This window comes from Canis lupus, chromosome X (assembly GCF_003254725.2).
Source record: "Canis lupus dingo isolate Sandy chromosome X, ASM325472v2, whole genome shotgun sequence".
NCBI lineage: Eukaryota > Metazoa > Chordata > Mammalia > Carnivora > Canidae > Canis > Canis lupus.
The window spans coordinates 12,802,501-12,821,571 of NC_064281.1; the positions used below are offsets into that span (position 1 = coordinate 12,802,501).

The 19,071-nt window shown below is 43.1% G+C and overlaps 1 protein-coding gene across 10 annotated transcripts in view; it reads right to left on the reverse strand.

Moving 5' to 3' along the window:
• CTPS2 (CTP synthase 2) overlaps positions 1–19,071 on the reverse strand; it is a 108,946-nt gene that overhangs the window by 74,050 nt on the left and 15,825 nt on the right. For 8 of the 10 annotated variants that reach the window (XR_007409285.1, XM_049107158.1, XM_025437301.2 and 5 more), the window contains 5 exons: positions 17,049–17,149; positions 5,346–5,462; positions 4,833–4,916; positions 3,888–3,968; positions 936–1,087 (listed from right to left, as the gene is read on the reverse strand). Coding sequence is in view for 9 of the 10 variants with exons in the window: in XM_049107158.1 (XP_048963115.1) it covers positions 936–1,087; positions 3,888–3,968; positions 4,833–4,916; positions 5,346–5,462; positions 17,049–17,149 (535 nt within the window). In the remaining variant the exon portion in view is untranslated. Of the gene's footprint in view, positions 1–935; positions 1,088–3,887; positions 3,969–4,832; positions 4,917–5,345; positions 5,463–17,048; positions 17,150–18,884; positions 18,907–19,071 lie in introns of those variants that run through there. The other 2 variants (XM_049107160.1, XM_049107159.1) reach the window with 2 other exon arrangements.

The following is a 19,071-nucleotide window of genomic DNA, read 5'->3' on the forward strand; positions in this document are numbered from 1 at the left end:
AGTGGTTGAGCATCTGCCTTCGGCTCTGGGCGTGATCCCATGATCCCAGGATCGAGTCCCACATTGGGCTCCCTGCATGGAGCCTGCTTCTCCCTCTGCCTGTGTCTCTGCCTCTCTCTCTCTCTCTGTGTCTCTCATGAATGAATAAATAAAATCTAAAAATAATAATAATAATAATAAACTTAAAAAAAAAACGGCAAAAACCTGTGACATTTAAACCTGTTTAAAATATCAGAAACTCGGGGTGCCTGGGTGGCTCAGTCAGTTGAGTGTCTACTTTCAGCTCAGGTCATAATCTTGGAGTCCTGGGATTGAGCTCCACATCATGCTCCCTGCTCAGTGAGGAGCCTGCTTCTCCCTCCCAAAAGCTCTCTCACTATCTCTCTCTCTCAAAAAAATAAATATTTTTTTAAATAATAAAATACTCAGAAACTGAGAAAGAAACCAATCAAAATACTTCCAGAATTTTAAAAAATCATTCCAGAATCCAAATTCCTTCAATTCACTTTCATTTAAGTAGAACAAAATCAAAAGCCACAGAATCTTCAAAGAATACGGCAAAACACTCCACTAATGTGTTACAGCTTTAGGGAATCCTAAAGCCCCTTTAGGGGCTCAGCGGTTCAGCACCTGCCTTTGGCCCAGGGCATGATCCTGGAGTCCTGGAGTCCAGGGATCGAGTCCCCCATCGGGCTCCCGGCATGAAGCCTGCTTCTCCCTCTGCCTGTGTCTCTGCCTCTCTCTCTCTCTCTATCATGAATAAATAAATTTTTTTAAAAAAATAAAAAATAAAAAATAAAGCTTTAGATAAATTCAGACCAAAACATATACATACAGAAAGTTGAATGTGACATAGGTATACTTAAGGTATGTCTCAATCCTTATTCCAAACCCAAGAATTATTAAAGACTACATTAGTAATTCCTTTCACATACCTGTCAGCCATATTTCTCCACTTGAAAAGCAAATTACTCGCAGAATCACCAATGGGCAGATCCAATCTCTCTTTAAAATATTTAACAATGCCTTGTTCCTCCAAAAGCACTGGCACTCGATATGTGGATGAAACATCATGGATACATATGACCTGATTAATGATGATAAAACACCATATTTAAATGACATGCCTCAGATATGCCACAAGAATGAGTTCAAGAATGAATCAAAACTCGAGAGACAATGGTAGTTCATTTATACTGACTGAAGAAAACCAAAAGCCCAGTGACCCAAACAAGAGGCAGAATTAACACAAGCTTAGTTTGACCCAATTATAAAACTCTTTGAACTCATTATTCCAACTCTAGAAACATGAATGCTGTGGTAGGACTTATTTGATATATCTCTATACATACATGTATAGAGAGAATCTGGTCTTTGTTCTCAATTCCTGGCACAAAGCTTCAAAAATCTCTGGAAATTCCTGAGTGACAGAGGTATCTTTGTTATGCTAATGAGGCGACTAACGGTGGGCCCTAGGTGGCTTCAGGATGGGAACTGGTCACCAGAAAATCCAACAAAGTTAGACTGGAACTTTCAGGCACCTGACCTCCAAGGATAATAAGGGGGTTGGAGAATGAGTTCAGTCACTTGACCAATGGTTTACTCAATCATGCCTAGATAGTGAAACCCCCATAAAAAAAAATCTCTGGACACCAAGACTCAGGCGAGTGTTCTGGTTGATAAATTTATAAATGTACCAGGAGGGTGGCACAGCCTGACTCCACGAGGACAAAAGCTCCTGAGCTTGGGACCTCCCAGGTCTTGCCCTATGCATCTCTTTATCTGGCTGTTCATTTGCACTCCTTATAATAAAATGGTAATAGTAAGTATAACATTTTCTTGAGTTCCATGAGTCATTCTAGAGAATTACCGAACCCGAAGGGATTATTGGAAGCCCCAAATTTGTAGTTAGCCAGGCAGAAATGTAGGTGGCTTAGAACAGTGGAAACTTGTGGCTGGTGCCTGATGCGGAGGGCAGTCTTGTAAAGAATTCGGCCCTCAAATTTGCGGAGTTTGATGCTCATTCCAGGTAGTTAGTGTCAGAGTTGAATTGCAGGACCCCAGCTGGAGTCAGAGAATTGGTGTTGAAACATGGATGCTTTATGTGTCAATGTCCAAGACACACGGCCCAAGGTATCACCATCTAAGTCCCCTTCATTTGGATATATTTTCAAACACACACTGAACCCAAATTAATTACACCTGTTAAAGGAGAACAGCTCCTTTAAATGCCAGGTGTTATGGTTGTTTTTCACATTCACCCTAACAAGCTTTCACCACCCTCTCAAGTATATCCAAAGGGACTACTGGCAGGCATTTAAGGATCTGCCACATTCTAAATCAATGCCAAGAAATGTTCTGCTAACTCTGTGTTCCATCTTCCCAAATCCATAGCCAAATCCACCCAAGGGTTCCTAAGCTGTTTGAACATTACCAACCTAATGCTTAGGACTATTGTGCCTCACTCTGCATACACCAAAGCAATTCAAAGTGCCAAGATGTCACTGATATGAGCTCCAGACCAACCACAGATTAAAACTAAATCTCTGGGCAGCCCAAACTCCCACAGTGGAAGACATGGAATGTGGAACTATTTACTCATTTATCCTCCAAGCCAGAGAGATTTTTTTCAAATGTCATGGTAATGACCACATCCATACAGATGTCTCTGACCCTCCATCCCTTCCTCAGGAAACTAGAGAAGATCTTTAAATGCAGGTTCACCAGGAACCAAGAAACAGGAGCATTAATTCACATTAGAAAAAAACAACACGCTGAAAAATGACTAATAAACTAACCTGTGGACTGCTGGGAGAGAATGTTTTCTGGAATCTCTAGTTCTATCGAAAACAGGCTCTGGATGGTCAGAAATTTGCATTCTTCCCTTCCCAGAGCTCTCAATAATCCAACTCTGAAAACTGTATCCTCCTTCCATTTCAGTAACCAGGTTACATTTATATAATACAGACACAAAGTCCTATTTACCAATAGGAAGGACACAAAAAACAACAGGAAAAAAACCTAAAGTGGCTTAATGACATTACAAATACAGGAGAGTCCTTTAAACTTGCTATCATCACATTTTTCAAAAGAGTTCAGACTCATGTGCCGACCCTGAAGCCTCAGGCAGGAGGCAGGAGCCTGTGCACTAAACTTCCTCCATAGATAAAGAAACCCAAGGAGATGGTTTCTAGGCTTCAAAGAACCCAGGGCTAATCTGGAAAAAAAAAAAAGGTTTCTGCCAAACCTCACCCTTTTCCTGAGCACCATTCATATCGCTTTTTAAACTACAGCCAGCTCTGATCCCTTACAACTAAACCTTATTGCAAACAAGAGACAGATAAGAGAATGAAAGAAAAAAGAAAAAGCTTTCAGATCCCCAGGTGGAAAGCCCTGCAGGACAGAGGTCTTGAGCCCAAATCACAGTACAGTTTCTATAGCAATGAAGTGAACTGAGGCCACTGATGTGATCAGAAGTGATGGTGTGAATGTCAATGGAACCGGCAGCCTGGGGAAAGTTAAGCTATAACATGTACAAAGCAGAAATCGCAGCAAAAGCAGTAAGTGTCCTGGAAAGACAAGATAAACAGACGATAAGCAGGCTTCACACGGTTCTCTCTCTCTAGAAGTTTGACTGTAAGCTAAAAAGCCCACCTAGTTTTGTACCTGTAACTTAAGGAGTGATTATGCCAAGAAACATGATCTACCTAAGGAATCAAGGGTCTCAGATTGCTCCCTTCAGGGCACGGGAGCCGTGGCTGGATATGAATCTCCCAAAGCCTTCATAAATGCCGTGAGAAGTAATACGATCATTTAAGAGATGCAAAACATTAGCATCAGCAGAAGTGCCTGCCGCAAGGCACTCAGAGCTCAGGAGCAGCACTAACCTGTTCAGGGTTCACGTGACAAAACATGGAAATCTTTTCCTTCACAGCCATTTCGATGGGCGTTGAACTTCGGCAGACAATCTGTCAAAGTCAGTTGTGCACAGGTCAGCAAGAGGGAATCTGGCTGTTCATGCCGCCGTTCATTCTCTATATTAATTTCTTCTTACAGCCAGAGATTTGACCAAGTACGTACCTGTTCATTCTGGGCATGCCACTGGACTATTAGAAACACCTGAGCGCTAATATAAGCAAGCAGAATCAAACTCAATACACATCTACCAGTAAGCACTCAAAATGTCTAGGCATCTCTAGTGAACAAGAGTGAAGGTTCACAAATGTTGTCTCTTTGGATACAAGAACAGAGCTAGACCAAAGGTTGGCAAACTTTTTCTCTAAAGGGCCAGATAGCAAACATTTTAGGTTTTGCAAGTCAAGAAGCTACTGTCCCAACTACTCAGTTGTATCATTGCAAGACAAAGGCAGCTGTGCACGAATGTAAGCAACAGACCGTACCACATTCCATTAAGACTTTCTTTATAGGCAGCAGGCCTCCAGGCTGTTACTTGCCAACCTCTGATATAGACCATTGGTGATAACTGGATTACTTGTTATAATAAGGGCAATGACAGCCCACTGTACTGGGTGTCAGGAAAATCTGCAAGGTCCCACCTCACACTAAAGGACCCAGGGACTGTAAAAATGACGGGACACTGCACTTGTCTAGCTGTCAATGTGGCCAATTCGAGGACCTGGAGGAGAACAGATGGCCAATTTAGAAATATGTGAAGCTACCCTTGAGGATATGGGAATAAGCCTTCCCTGGCCCCAGATACAAAAACCTCAGTGTCATAGGAATCATTGAGAGATAAAAAGGACTTAGATGATGTTATAGATCAAAAAATGGAGGTCCTATTCCAAGAAATTTACCCATTCTCCTTTACTCACCAGATCAGGAGACAGGCCTAACCCCCTCAGCGCACGGACACTATTTTGTGTGGGTTTGGTTTTTTGTTCTCCGGTAGCACTGGGCTGAAAAGAAATGGGTCACTGTCAGTATACCGGACATTTAGCTTTTCTGGATAATGAATGGCTCCCTAGTCTAAAATGTGGAAAAAAAGAGGTGCCCGGGTGGCTCAGTGGTTGAGCATCTGCCTTCAGCTAGGGTCGTGATCCTGGCGTCTTGGGATTGAGTCCCACATCAGGGTTCCCACAGGGAGCCTGGTTCTCCCTCTGCCTGTGTCTCTGCCTCTCTCTCTGTGTCTTTCATGAATAAATAAAATATTTTTAAGATAAATAAATAAAATGTGGAAAAAACAGGCAGTTTCTCCTTTGCTGTCCTGTCCGCTGCTCCCTTATAGTGTTTCAATAAACTTCTATCTCCTTATAAAGTGTGGACCAAACAGAATATCACAGGAAGATTTCTAGAAGTTGCTGTCTATACTTATCTGGAAAGCTCACCTGTGGGACAAGGCTAACATGGATATTACAGAAATTTTCTCTTTTTGCTTTAAACTGGAATTGTCTGAATGCTTCCACAAACGGCATCCCTTCAATGTCTCCAATGGTGCCACCCAACTGGGAATAGAAAAAAAAAAAGACACAAGTGATCTTCCACAGCATACAGACTAATAGAAACGTCACTAATAAACAGAGCACAAGAACATATGTTTATAAATATACTAAAAATCATGGCATTTTACACTTTAGGCAGGTGAGATTTGTAATAGATAAATTACATCTCGCTAAGCTGTTTGACATAAAACGGAAAAGCATTGTACGTTTAAGAGAGACAGGAAGCAAAGGAAAGAGACGAGGAGGGAAACCAAGAAGAAAAGGTGCAGGATGACAGAGCCAGGTAAGCAGGTGAGAGAACAGGAGAAGCATCAAGAAGGGAAAAGAAATCGGGGTCAAGGAGGACTTTCAGTGGTGCCTAGGGAGCTCAGGTGGTTAAGCCTCTGACTTTTGGTTTTGGCTCAGGTCATGATCTTGGAGTCGTGGGATCAAGCCCTGTGTCAGGCTCAGGGATCAGTGAGGCGTCTGCCTGAGATTTTCTCTCTCCCTCTCCCTCTACCTCTCCCTACTCTCTAAAATAAATAAATAAAACTTTTTTTCTTTTTTTTTAAAGGAGGGCTTTAAGAATGACCTGATTCCTGTGTTTATAAGATCACCCTGCCTGCTGTGTGGAGATATGGACTAAGTTAAGTAAATCAATTCTGCTATCTCTGATTCAGTTGGATTTTACAGGTAGTAAATCCCCCCAACCCAGAAAAATGGAGGATCATTATAAAGCTGTCAACCCTTCCTCTCACCAAGACTGAAAAACAAATGTTTACAAAGAAAGGAAGACTTTAATAGAAAGGAATTCTTTTATTTTTATTTTTTTTTAATTTTTTTATAGAAAGGAATTCTTTTTTTTTTTTTTTTTTAGAAAGGAATTCTTAAGCAGCCAAAAAGATTCCAGAATATAGGCCACTGAGGAGTGAGATCAGCTAGTTTCTACCAGTGGTCCACTTGGAAGGCAGAACTCAAATCCAGTGACTCCAATGACTATATGAGAACAGAGCCACCTGGCTCTGCCTGGTGTGAAATAGTGCCCTCTCACTCTCTCTCTCCCTCTCCACGTACAACACACACACACACGCACACGCACACACACCTGCATACGTCTGAACAGTTTCTTTGCAACGGAGGTATGACTAGAATTAACTACTATTAAAACATGCTGGCTTGTTGAATTAAGTAGTTCCAAAAGCCGCAATAATATTCCTGACAGCTTAATCCTTTGATAAATGTGAACTTAATTTACAATGTGCTTCCAACAAGTAAGGCATTTTAAAGTAAGCATTTACTTTGGGATAAAATCTGCCTTAACCTACTCATCCTCACCATATTTGAATACTTAAAGACTATCCCATGAATTTTAAAATTAATTCTCTAGCATTTGAGCATCTACTGCATGCTCAACACTATACATGAGGTGCAGGGAAGAATTTAAGACAACCTGCTCCTAAAGAGCTCAGAATTTAGCGAGGAAAATCAGGCAGAGCTAAAGAACAATAATAAAGGGACACCTGGGTGGCTCAGCGGTTGGGCGCCTGCCTTTGGCTCAGGTCGTGATCCCCAGATACGGGATCGAGTCCCGCATCGGGCTCCCTGCGAGGAGCCTGCTTCTCCCTCTGCCTATGTCTCTGCCTCTCCTCTCAATCTGTGTCTCTCATGAATAAACAAATAAATCTTTAAAAAGAGAAAAAAAAGAACAATAATAAAGAGTGAAACTTGGAGCGCCTGGCTGGCTCAGTCAAAAGAGTGTGAACACTTGATCTCAGGTTCTCAGGCCATTTATACAAAAAGTTGGCTGACCCTCCCCTCCCATCTAAATGGCCTCCTAGCTTCTACCCTCTCCTATTTCTACAATAAAATCATTTGTCACACACCAGTAGAGTGACCTTATAAAAACTCAGAATGTTAAAAAAAAATGTCAGAATATATCTTTCCTGTGCTTATACCCAAAGTGGCTCACTGCTTCACTAAAAATAAAATCTAAATTCCCTTCAGCAGGCAATCAAAGACCCTGCATGATCTGGCCCTTGCATACGTTCCTTTTTTTTTTTTTTTTTTTTAAGATTTTATTTATTGGGGCAGTCCGGGTGGCTCAGCGATTTAGCGCCACCTTCGGCCCAGGACCTGATCCTGGAGACCTGAAATCGAGTCCCACATTGGGCTCCCTGCATGGAGCCTGCTTCTCCCTCTGCCTGTGTCTCTGCCTCTCTCTCTCTCTCTCTCTCTCATAAATAAAATCTTTAAAAAAAAAAAGATTTTATTTATCTATTTGAGATAGAAAGCCAGAGACAGAGCAGAGGGGGAGGGAGAAGCTGACTCCCCACTAAGCAGGGAGCCCCAATGATGCGAAACTCGATCCCAGTACCCCGGGATCATGACCCAAACTGAAGGCAGACATTTAACTGACTGAGCCACCCAGGTGCCCCCCTTGCATATATTTGTAATCTCATCTTATGCCCCTGCTTGCCACAGCCCCCCCACATACACACACACACTGCCTGTACTTCAGCCCCACTGGCTTTGTAGGTTAGATGGACCACTACCCTCCTTCTTTACGTATATCTATCTCTTTATCCTTCAGCCTAAAAACCTAGGTCTTCCTCAGAAAGCAGACTTTGACCACCCACCTAAGGCAGCCTCCCTCCCACCACTCCCTATCACAGCACTGTGTCTGTGCCCTTCTTACTGACTCAGCACCAGGTGCCATTATTTCCTGTGAGTTCTTGTTTCCTGCCTCTCTACCCCATTAGGCTATAAGCCCCATGAGAGTAGGAACATGCCTCCTCTGCTCTGTACTCTATCTCTGGCACAAGCCCAGCTCCCTGTACACAGCACTGGAGTTGAAGGTTCAGGACAGGCCTCCCAGAAATATGCCACTTTGCCATGAAGATTATTTTGAGTTAAAAGCAATCAAAACCCAGCAGAGTCAGGAAAAGCTCTTTCCCTCTCCCCCTAAACTGTCTCCATTTACATTGCAAAGTGGGGAATCCCTGCGCCAGGAAGAGAGCTATCACCAGAGGTTCTCCTTTTCTTCTTTTTTTAAAAGATTTTATTTATTTATTCATGAGAGACACAGAGAGAGAGGCAGAGACACAGGCAGAGGGAGAAGCAGGCCCCATTCAGGGAGCCTGATGTGGGACTCAATCCCAAGACTCCAGGATCACACCCTGAGCCAAAGCAGATGCTCAACTGCTGAGCCACCCAGGCATCCCCAGAGGTTCCTCTTTACCTAAGAAACTTAGCTGCATAACACAGGAGTCTTTGTTTTACAAACCTGTCCTCTGCAAATGGCCTTCCTCCCCTCAGTAACCTCTAGGCCTCAACCCTTCTATTTGGTTCCGGATATCACTGAGCCTCATTTTGCTGACTGCTTTGGAATCTCTCAGGTTTATATGGACTTTTTGTGCATATGGAATTAAACCTTTGTTTGATTTTCTCCTGGTAATATGTTTCATGTTTGATTCTTAGACCTGCCAGAAGAAGTTTGAAGAGTAACAGTAAAATTTTCCCTCTCCAACAGGTTTTAGCTTAGTACTCATCCCAGGACAGAAGGGTCTCAAAATTCAGTATAAGCCAAGGTAACAGCATTCTAGCACCTGTTACCATAATTACAATGGAATCAAACTAAGAAATCTCAGACTACATTGCTACAGAAAAAAAATATTCTTTACTAATTTTAAGTCAGATAATAAAACATAATTAAAATTCAAGCTTCCTGGGTATGGAACAGATATGGAAATATATGACCTTTCCATTAAGAATGACAAACTTAATGATGAAAATCCGAAATATCACATGCAATCAGGAAATTGGCAGGGTGAGGGGCTTAAGTGCTCACCAACTGCAATGTACCAGAATCTAATGAGAGAAAATTTTAGGCAAAAAAAAGGTCTGCACTTAAACTAAACCATATAGGAACACCTGATTTTTCACAGGTGTACTCTGGTAATCAACAGGCAATCTGAAAAAAGGAAGCAAAAACCTTTTTTTTTTTTTTAAGATTTTATCCATTCATTCATGAGAGACACAGAGAGAAATAGACACAGGCACAGGCAGAGGGAGAAGCAGGCTCCACGCAGGGAACCCGACGCAGGACTCGATCCCAGGTACCCGGGGTCCACACTCTGGACTGAAGGCGGCCCTAAACCGCCCAGCCACCCGGGCTGCCCAAAAAACTTTAAACATTATCCACTTCTGCCCTCACATGGCCTATAGTGGCACTGCATCCTCTCAGCCAATTTGGAAGGTCCCATTACTAATACATTGTCGTCGTTAGAAACCTTCAGTATTATTACTAGAATACACCTAAATTACTTCCCCACACAAGTAAAGTATCACCTATAACAATATTTTAAGATTCATCCAAAGTTGAAATCGAAGCAACGGCAAATTTAGGAGATGTGCAATGTCTGTTTTGCCTTTAAGGAAAGGATTCTTCTTTTCTTTTTCTTTTTTAAGATTTTATTTATTTAGAAAAAAGATTTTATTTATTTATTCATGAGAGACACAGACAGAGAGAGAGGCAGAGACACAGGCAGAGGGAGAAGCAGACTCCATGCAGGGAGCCCGATGTGGGACTCGATCCCAGGTCTCCAGGATCACGCCCTCGGCCGAAGGCAGCGCCAAAACGCTGGGCCACTGGGGCTGCCAGAAAAGAAAAAGAAAAAGAAAAAGAAAAAGAAGAAGAAGAAGAAGAAGAAGAAGAAGAAAAAGAAAAAGAAAAGAAAAAGAAAAGAAAAAAAAAAGAAAAAGAAAAAGAAAAAGAAAAAGAAAAAGAAAAAGAAAAAGAAAAAGAAAGAAAAGAAAAGAAAAGGGAAAAGGGAAAAGGGAAAAGGGAAAAGGGAAAAGGGAAAAGGGAAAAGGGAAAGGAAAGGAAAGGAAAGGAAAGGAAAGGAAAGGAAAGGAAAGGAAAGAGAGAAGGGAAGGGAAGGGAAAGGAAAGGAAGGGAAAAGAGAAAGGGAGGGACAGGGAGGGAGGGAGAAAAATAAAGAGAGAAAGAGAGATAAAGCAAGCAAGCTGCTTATTCCTTTAAGCCAGGCATAAATTATTTCAGGTTTATGAGGAGATGACCTGGACTAATTAACAAATAAAGCCTGTTAGCTCCACTGGTCTGAAAAGTAAGAACCCCACGAAAAGGCTTTGGACACATTCCAACCACTTCTACACGCTTAAAACTGAAAATTAGCTCAGTGGTCCTTTCTCAGAAGCTTAAATCGTGCACAAACACAAACGTTGAGCACAACTGAAAACGAACCCAGAAGGATGCCTGAGCTAGTGTTCAATAAGCCAATATGACTGTTAGGGCTATAGGAAGAAGGAGTTATGCTGGGGATAACTTGTCAGAATCTCTGTTTCCATGAAATTAGAAATGAAGACCAAGAGTCCCAGAAAACAGGAGTCAGATCACATTTGCCTTTACATGCCTCGCAGCTATTATTGGGGCTAGTGCATATTAAGTACTAAATTCATGTTTTTTAAGCCAAGCAAGTCAATTTAGGAGCAAGATGAAAGAATAATAATAAAGTACATAGACATTTAAAAAAAGAACACTCTGGGGCCCCTGAGTGGCTCAGGGGTTGAGCATCAGCCTTCCGCTCAGGTTGTGATCCCAGGGTCCTGGGAGGGAGCCTGCTTCTCCCTCTGCCTGTGTCTCTGCCTCTCTCCATATCTCTCATGAATAAATAAATAAAAGCTTTTAAAAAAAGAGACATGAGGGATCCCTGGGTGGCGCAGTGGTTTAGCGCCTGCCTTTGGCCCAGGGCGCGATCCTGGAGACCCGGGATCGAATCCCACGTCAGGCTCCCGGTGCATGGAGCCTGCTTCTCCCTCTGCCTGTGTCTCTGCCTCTCTCTCTCTCTCTCTCTCTCTGTGACTATCATAAAATAAATAAAAATTAAAAAAAAATTAAAAAAAAAAAAAGAGACATGAGAGACAGAAAGAGACAGAGACAAGCAGAAGGAGAAGCAGGCTCCATGCAAGGAGCCCGATGTGGGACTCGATCCCGGAACTTCAGGATCATGCCCTGAGTGGAAGGCAGACGCTCAACCACTGAGCCACTCAGGCATCCTCAAATAAATAAAATCTTAAAAAAACAAACAAACCTGAGAACACGAAAAGGACGTGTTAAGAAGGCTCATCCTAAGGTCAAATTGGGCTTATATTTTAATGCCATTCAAAGACAGCTCAACATTAAAAAATAGATTTCCCCTTTTTCCTTTTTTGTGATTATTTTTTAATGTATTTTTTTTTTATAACAGAGAGCAGAGACAAAAACATCCATACACATGACCATTTGGAAATTTTCTGTGATTAAGGTTAATAGTCTTTGGAAAAAAAAACAAACAACAAGCTATCCTTTCACCTACAAAAACTAAAAGAAAGAAAAACAATCACTGGAAAAGTTATAAAAATGTTCGGGTTTGGAAAATCGGTCATTAGTCTTGGGCCAGAGACTGGTTCTTCCTCAAGAAAAATGGACATATTTTGGATGCTTTACCTTTCCTATTGCTAGAACAGCAGAAACCAGTGTAAGTGCTAGACGAGCACTGTCCAATAAAAACAAAAATGTAACGTTAAAGTTTTTAGTTGTCACATTTAAAAGAACAAAAGTAAATAGAAGAAATTAATTTTAACATTAAGTTTTATGTAGCCCAATATATCCAAATGTTATTGACATATCACCAATATTTTAAAAATTATTAGGTATTTTACATTCTGGAGGTTTTTTCATGCTATTTGAAGCTCAGTGTATATTTAGAATTCACAGCACAGGACAGCCCGGGTGGCTCAGCGGTTTAGCGCCGCCTGCAGCCCAGGGCATGATCCTGGAGACCCTGGATCGAGTCCCACATCGGGCTCCCTGCATGGAGCCTGCTTCTCCCTCTGCCTGTACCTCTGCCTCTCTCTCTCTCTCTCTCTCTCTCTCTCTCTCTGTGTGTGTCTCTATGAATAAATAAATAAAATCTTTAAAAAAAATCAGGCTTTACCTATAAAATAAATAAAATTCACAGCACATCTCAGTTAGGAGGGGACATATCTCACATGCTCAACAGCCTCATATTGGGAGCAGCTACCATACCAGAGACAAGGTACTCTACAATAAATAACCTGCTTAAAACAAAAGTGTGAGGGCTTGTCCTACCTTCTAAGGCTTGAATGAAATCAGCCCTGGGCTGAACTTTACAAACTGAAACTGCTAAATGGCATTTTCAAGTTGACATTAATAAGCAGAGTTTTTTTTAAGATTGATTTATTTATTTGAGAGAGACTGGGAGCGAGGAGTGGGGCAGAGGTAGAGGGAGAGAGAAACTCCAAGCAGACCTCAGGATGAACACAGAACCCAACAGGTGGGAGGCTCAATCTCATGACCCTGAGATCATGACCTGAGCCAAAACCAAGAGCAGGTCACTTAACTGACTTCACTACACAGGGGCCCCAATAAGCAGTTTTTTAAAAAATCAAAATAATGCATGTACATGGTTAAAAATTGTAGGGGCTGGGGAACCTGGCTGGCTCAGTTGGTAGAGTATGTGACTCTTGATCTCAGGGTCATGAGTTCGAGCCCCATATTGGGCATAAAATTACTTAAAAAAAAAAGATTGTAGGGGGGCAGCCCCGGTGGCTCAGTGGTTTAGCGCCACCTTCAGTCCAGGGCCTGATCTTGGAGACCAGGGATCAAGTCCCATGTCAGGCTTCCCGCAAGGAGCCTGCTTCTCCCTCTGCCTGTGTCTCTGCCCCTCTCTCTCTCTCTCTCTCTCTCTCTCTCTCTCTCTCTCTCTCTGTGTCTCTCACGAATAAATAAAATATTTAAAAAAAAAGATTGTAGGGGCCAAAGGCAGGCCACCACAAGATAAGCCACTCTAACATAAAGATTATTTTAAGTTAAAAGCAATCAAGACCCAGCAGATTCAGATACAGCTCTTTACCTACTCCTTTGTTCACGATTTCTTCTGCTACTTTCTATCACATCTCTAAACACCATCTCTCTCAACTCTTTCTTAACTTGCCCATTTCAGACATCTTCTATAACACAAGTTGACTTGCTGCTGTGACAGGTGAGGCTGTAGCTCTCTGCTGCCCCATCCCCAGATCCCATATCAATTGGTAGTTGTATGGGTTACTTTCCTAACCTGAGATATTTTTACCTCTTTTTTTGGCAATTATCACCGATCTCTGTATAGCTGCCTCACGGTGGAAAATGAAGTTCTTATCTCCCTCCCTCCCTCTCCAGCACCCACCCACATCTCCACCTCAAAGCTGACAGTTACATCCCTATTTTGAAGCCTTTTCTGATTCATCTTGAGGACTGAATCTAAAACCTGAATATCAATAAACAGAGAGGCTGTGTACGCCTCCCTCACCGTAGAGTCAAGCTACGCTCCGGTTCTCATATCAGATGTTATTCTTCCAGGAGCTTTTACCTGCCTGTCTCTTTTCTTAAATCATTTGTCTTTGTCATTGCCTCAATCAGCAATAGCAAACTATTCACTCTATTAGATATTAAGTATGTTTTAAAGGAAACCAGCTTAGTTACACAGGTATGTTCAGTTTATAAAACTTCATTATGTTGTATACCCATGATATGTGCACTTTTCTGTTTATGTTATACTCTAATTTTTAAAAATTATAAAGGAAGCACCCTCTCTTTTCCTTATAAATTGTGAAGGAAGAAATAGCAAAGGAGGGGCGGCTGGGTGGCTCAGTCAGTTAAGTGTCTGCCTTTGGCTTAGGCCGTGATCTCAGAGTCTTCGAATGGAGCCCTGCGTCGGGCTTCCTGCTCAGCAGAGAATCTGCTTCTCCCTCTCCCTCTGCATCTCCCCACCTGCCCTTTTGCTCGTGCTCTCTCTGTCAAATAAATAAAATCTTTCAAACAAACAAAAGAAATAGTAAGAGAGAGAAAATTTTGCATAGCATATTTATACATTTATATAGTTTATCAACCATGCTGTTATAGTAGTACAATACATAGTTAATATAAGATAGTACAGCCCAGGGACATCTGGGTGGCTCTGTGGTTGAGCGTCTGCCTTCAGCTCAGGGCATGATCCTGGAGTCCTGGGATCGAGTCCCACATCGGGCTCCCTGCATGGAGCCTGCTTCTCCCTCTGCCTGTCTCTCTGCCTCTCTCTCTCTCTCTCTCTGTGTCTCTCATGAATAAATAAATAAAATCTTTTAAAAAACTGGATCTTGGGATCCCTGGGTGGCGCAGCGGTTTGGCGCCTGCCTTTGGCCCAGGGCGCGATCCCGGAGACCCGGGATCGAATCCCACATCGGGCTCCCGGTGCATGGAGCCTGCTTCTCCCTCTATGTCTCTGCCTCTCTCTCTCTCTCTCGCTCTCTCTGTGACTATCATAAAAAAAAAAAAAAGTCCAAAGTGACTTCTGTGAAAATTGTTAAAAAAAAAAAAAAAAAACTGGATCTTGCAGGTAGCATAACATCTATCCACTGACCCTAACAATGATGACAGTAAGAACAGCTCTCATGTTTATGAACACTTCCTAAATACCAAACATGCCAAGTACTTTATATAATTGCACTTACTTCTCCCAATGACCCTGTTAATATCATCTGGCTTGTATTACAGTCTTACATTATTATCATATTGTTCTAATGGAGGACATTGAAGCTTTGAGAGGTAATTTGCCAAAAGTCACACAGGCATCTTAATAATGGCTAATAATTTTTGAGTACTTACTATAGACCTGACATCATTCTAAGCACTAAGTATATTGACTTATTTAATCCTTGAAACACTGTCCCCATTTAGCAGATGGGTAAACTAAGGCACACATTAGTACACTTGTCTAAGGTCACCCAGCTGGTAAGTGACACAGCTTGGCTATGAACCCAAGCCGTCTAGCTCCAGATTATTTTCCCCTTTTTTTTTTAAAGATTTTATTTATTTATTCACGAGAGAAGCAGCGACACAGCAGAGGGAGAAGCAGGCTCCCTGCAGGGAGCCCGATGTGGGACTTGAACCCAGGACTCCAGGATCACGCCCTGAGCCGAAGGTAGACACTCAACTGCTGAGCCACCCAGGCATCCCCTAGCTCCAGATTCTTAACCACAGAGCTGCACACTACTCAGAGGTCACGGCAGAAATCTGAACGTAGGCAGGCAGTCCCTAGGAACTAAATTGTTCATTATTCTGTTGGCCGACCCAGCAATTAGGTCAACTGACACTTAGATAAGGAGTACATGCATGTCATTCTCCTTCAGTGAGAGGAAAGTTAACAGTAAACAAGTTACAAGTTCAAATACTATTTTCTTTCTTCAAGGAGCTAATACTTCTCACCCTCAAATCACCTCCACCATCAGACTTTTTTTTTTTAATTTTTATTTATTTATGATAGTCACACAGAGAGAGAGAGAGGCAGAGACATAGGCAGAGGGAGAAGCAGGCTCCATGCACTGGGAGCCTGATATGGGATTCGATCCCGGGTCTCCAGGATCGCACCCTGGGCCAAAGGCAGTCGCTAAACCACTGTGCCACCCAGGGTTCCCCAGACTTTTAAAAAAAAAAAAAAAAAGATTGTATTTATTTATTTATTTAAAGACAGAGCAGGAGTAGCAGGCAGAGGGGGGAGAGAGAGAAGCAGACTCCCCACTGAGCAGGGAGCCAGATGCAGGGCTCAATCCCAGGACCCTGAGATCTGATCTGAGCTGAAGGCAGACACTTAACCGACTGAGCCACCCAGGTACCCCCTTAATAACATTTTCTTTTCTCTAGCTTACTTTATTGTAAAAATACAGCCTATAACACACATACAAAGTATGTGTTAAGTGACTCTGCATGTTATCCGTAAAGCTCCTCATCAACAGTAGGCTGTTAGTAGTTACGTTTAGAGGGAGTCAAAGTTATACCTGGATTTTTTTTATTTTTTTATTTTTTTAAAGATTTTATTTATTTATTCATGATAGTCACACGGAGAGAGACAGAGAGGCAGAGACACAGGCAGAGGGAGAAGCAGGCTCCATGCAGGGAGCCCGACGTGGGATTCGATCCCGGGTCTCCAGGATCGCGCCCTGGGCCAAAGGCAGGCACCAAACCGCTGCGCCACCCAGGGATCCCTATACCTGGATTTTTGACTGGGAGTGAGAAGTCAGCATCCTTAACCCTCAAACAGCACTCACTAGAAAGCATTCTGCAACTGGTCTGTCTCCATGGGCAGGTTCCTGCATACCAATTCGAGGAATACTCGCCCTGTTTAATTATTTTTTTTTAATATTTTTATTATTTATTCATGAGAGACACAGAGAGATAAGCAGAGACACAGGCAGAGGGAGAAGCAGGCTCCATGAAGGAAGCCCGATGCGGGACTCGATTCCCAGGACTCCAGGATCACGCCCTGGGCTGAAGGCAGGCGCCAAACCGCTGAGCCACCCAGGCATCCCTATTCGCCCTGTTCAATGCCAATCCTGCCCACTAACTTGTGACCACAAGGGCAGGGACTATCTATGTCGTTCCTTGCTATAATCCCACCTCCTAGCCCAGTGTCTAGCACACAGGAAGCCATCTCTACATATGTGTTGAATGAATGAAGAGTAGATGTTTAAAGACTCAAAAGGATATAAGTTTATAAAGAAAAACTCCATGCTTGCCTCAATGACGCATATTTGGGGTTCTTCCTTATGACCGTCCACGGGCACCATAGCTTGATTCATAACCCACTCCTGAACAGCATCGGTAATGTGCGGGACAACTGTAGAAAAAAGTAATAATTAGCACAAAAGCTGATTCCACAGTCACAGTCATGAGAAAGGAATGTATCCATGTCCTTAGACTTCCCAATAACATGAAAGCCATTTGGCAAATGAGAGAAACTACAGTTCTCATGTTATTATCCATCTCACTGAAATTCATATTATAGGTACAATATAGTCATTTATTTTTTTATTTTTTTAAATATTTTATTTATTTATTCATGAGAGACATGGAGAGAGAGAGAGGGAGAAACAGGCAGAGGGAGAAGCAGGCTCCATGCAGAGAGCCCAATGTGGGACTCGATCCTGGGTCTCCAGGATCACACCCTGGGCCAAAGGCAGACACCAAACCGCTGAGCCACCAGGGATCCCCTAGTTTAGTCATTTAAACGTTATGTCATTTCTTTTGAAAATGAGTGACCACAGAGAACAAGAAACAGAAAGCTGGAATGCCATCTTCGATGCAACTAGAAACACCTATAATGCCAACTAAAAACTGCAAGGAGGGCTGTCGGGTGCTGCATGCTGGGCTCCATGGGGAAGAACGATGCAGAGTGGCCCAGTGCTGCAGACTCTGGGAAGCCCACCAGCCAGTGGGGAGGGGTCCACACGGAGGGTGTAGATGAGACCTGTAGGCCGATCAGCGGCCTGTGGTTGCTGTCAGCTGAAAAAGCCAGAAGGTGACAACTCCACAAGTATCTGAGGCCCAGAGGACTCTTCATGATGAGCAGGCCTCCAGCTACTGGTCTTTGCTGAAGAGACAGGTAGGGGACATCCTTGCAGATGCAGCCAACTAACCTAATGTGATATACGAAGCAAGAACGTTGCCCTCTGGGAAGCTGAGGTGAAGGAGCATCTACTGCCTGGTCTACCTCACATCTGCTGCTTGAAGTGGAAGGAAGTTGTCACCAACTGCTGCTCTTGGAGCAACCCACATTACATGTGCTGCTTGGCCCCTTTAGGTGGCAGGGGTGTTGGCCGGGCCCTGCCTCCATGTGGGCAGTGCAGGGGTCAGGAGTTAGAGCCCAGGCCCAGGGCCTTGTCCTCTCCCCAGTATAGGGACATGGCAAGTGTGAGGCAGCAACTCTCCCTCCTATGGGTCTTCCCAAGATCTACACTCGGGGGAGAAACTATTAGAAAGCACAACTGTAGCTGAGATCTAAGCCACACATCGAGTTTCAGTGAAAACACCACTTATCTTGTGATCTCCATCGGTCCGATCCCTAGGTCTCCTCAGCTGGTTCCAACATGCAATTTAAAGGAGCCCGGGTGGCTCAGCAGTTTAGCGCTGCCTTCAGTCCAGGGTGTGATCCTGGAGACCTGGGATCGAGTCCCACGTCAGGCTCCCTGCATGGAGCCTGCTTCTCCCTCTGTCTGTGTCTCTGCCTCTCTGTCTCTCATGAATAAATAAAATTTTTAAAAATCTTTAAATAAATAAATCCATTAATTAATTAAAGGAGATGGGGAGGATGCCTAGGTGGCTCAGTGGTTGAGCGTCTGCCCTTGGCTCCTGTTGTGATCCTGGGGTCCTAGGATCAAGTTTTGGGGTCCTGGGATCAAGTTCTCCCACAGGGAGCCTGCTTCTCCTTCTGCCTGTGTCTCTGCCTCTGTGTGTGTGTGTGTGTGTGTGTGTGTGTGTTTGTGTGTCTCATGAATAAATAAATAAAATCTTTTTTTAAATAAAATCTTTAAAAAATAAATAAAGGAGATGGGGAATTATCACCTTTACCCTACCATTCGGGAATGCGTGGACACAAAACTTGCCGGGGGTAGGGGGAAGAGACGGAAGCGCAGGGGTCTCTCCTAAGACAAAAGAGAATCATACACTCAGGAAGAGAGTTGATGAAAAAGGGTCAGACACTCCAGTTCAATCCCCCAGTGCTGCCCCTTCAAAGGGGAGTAATCATCATCCATGGAAAAA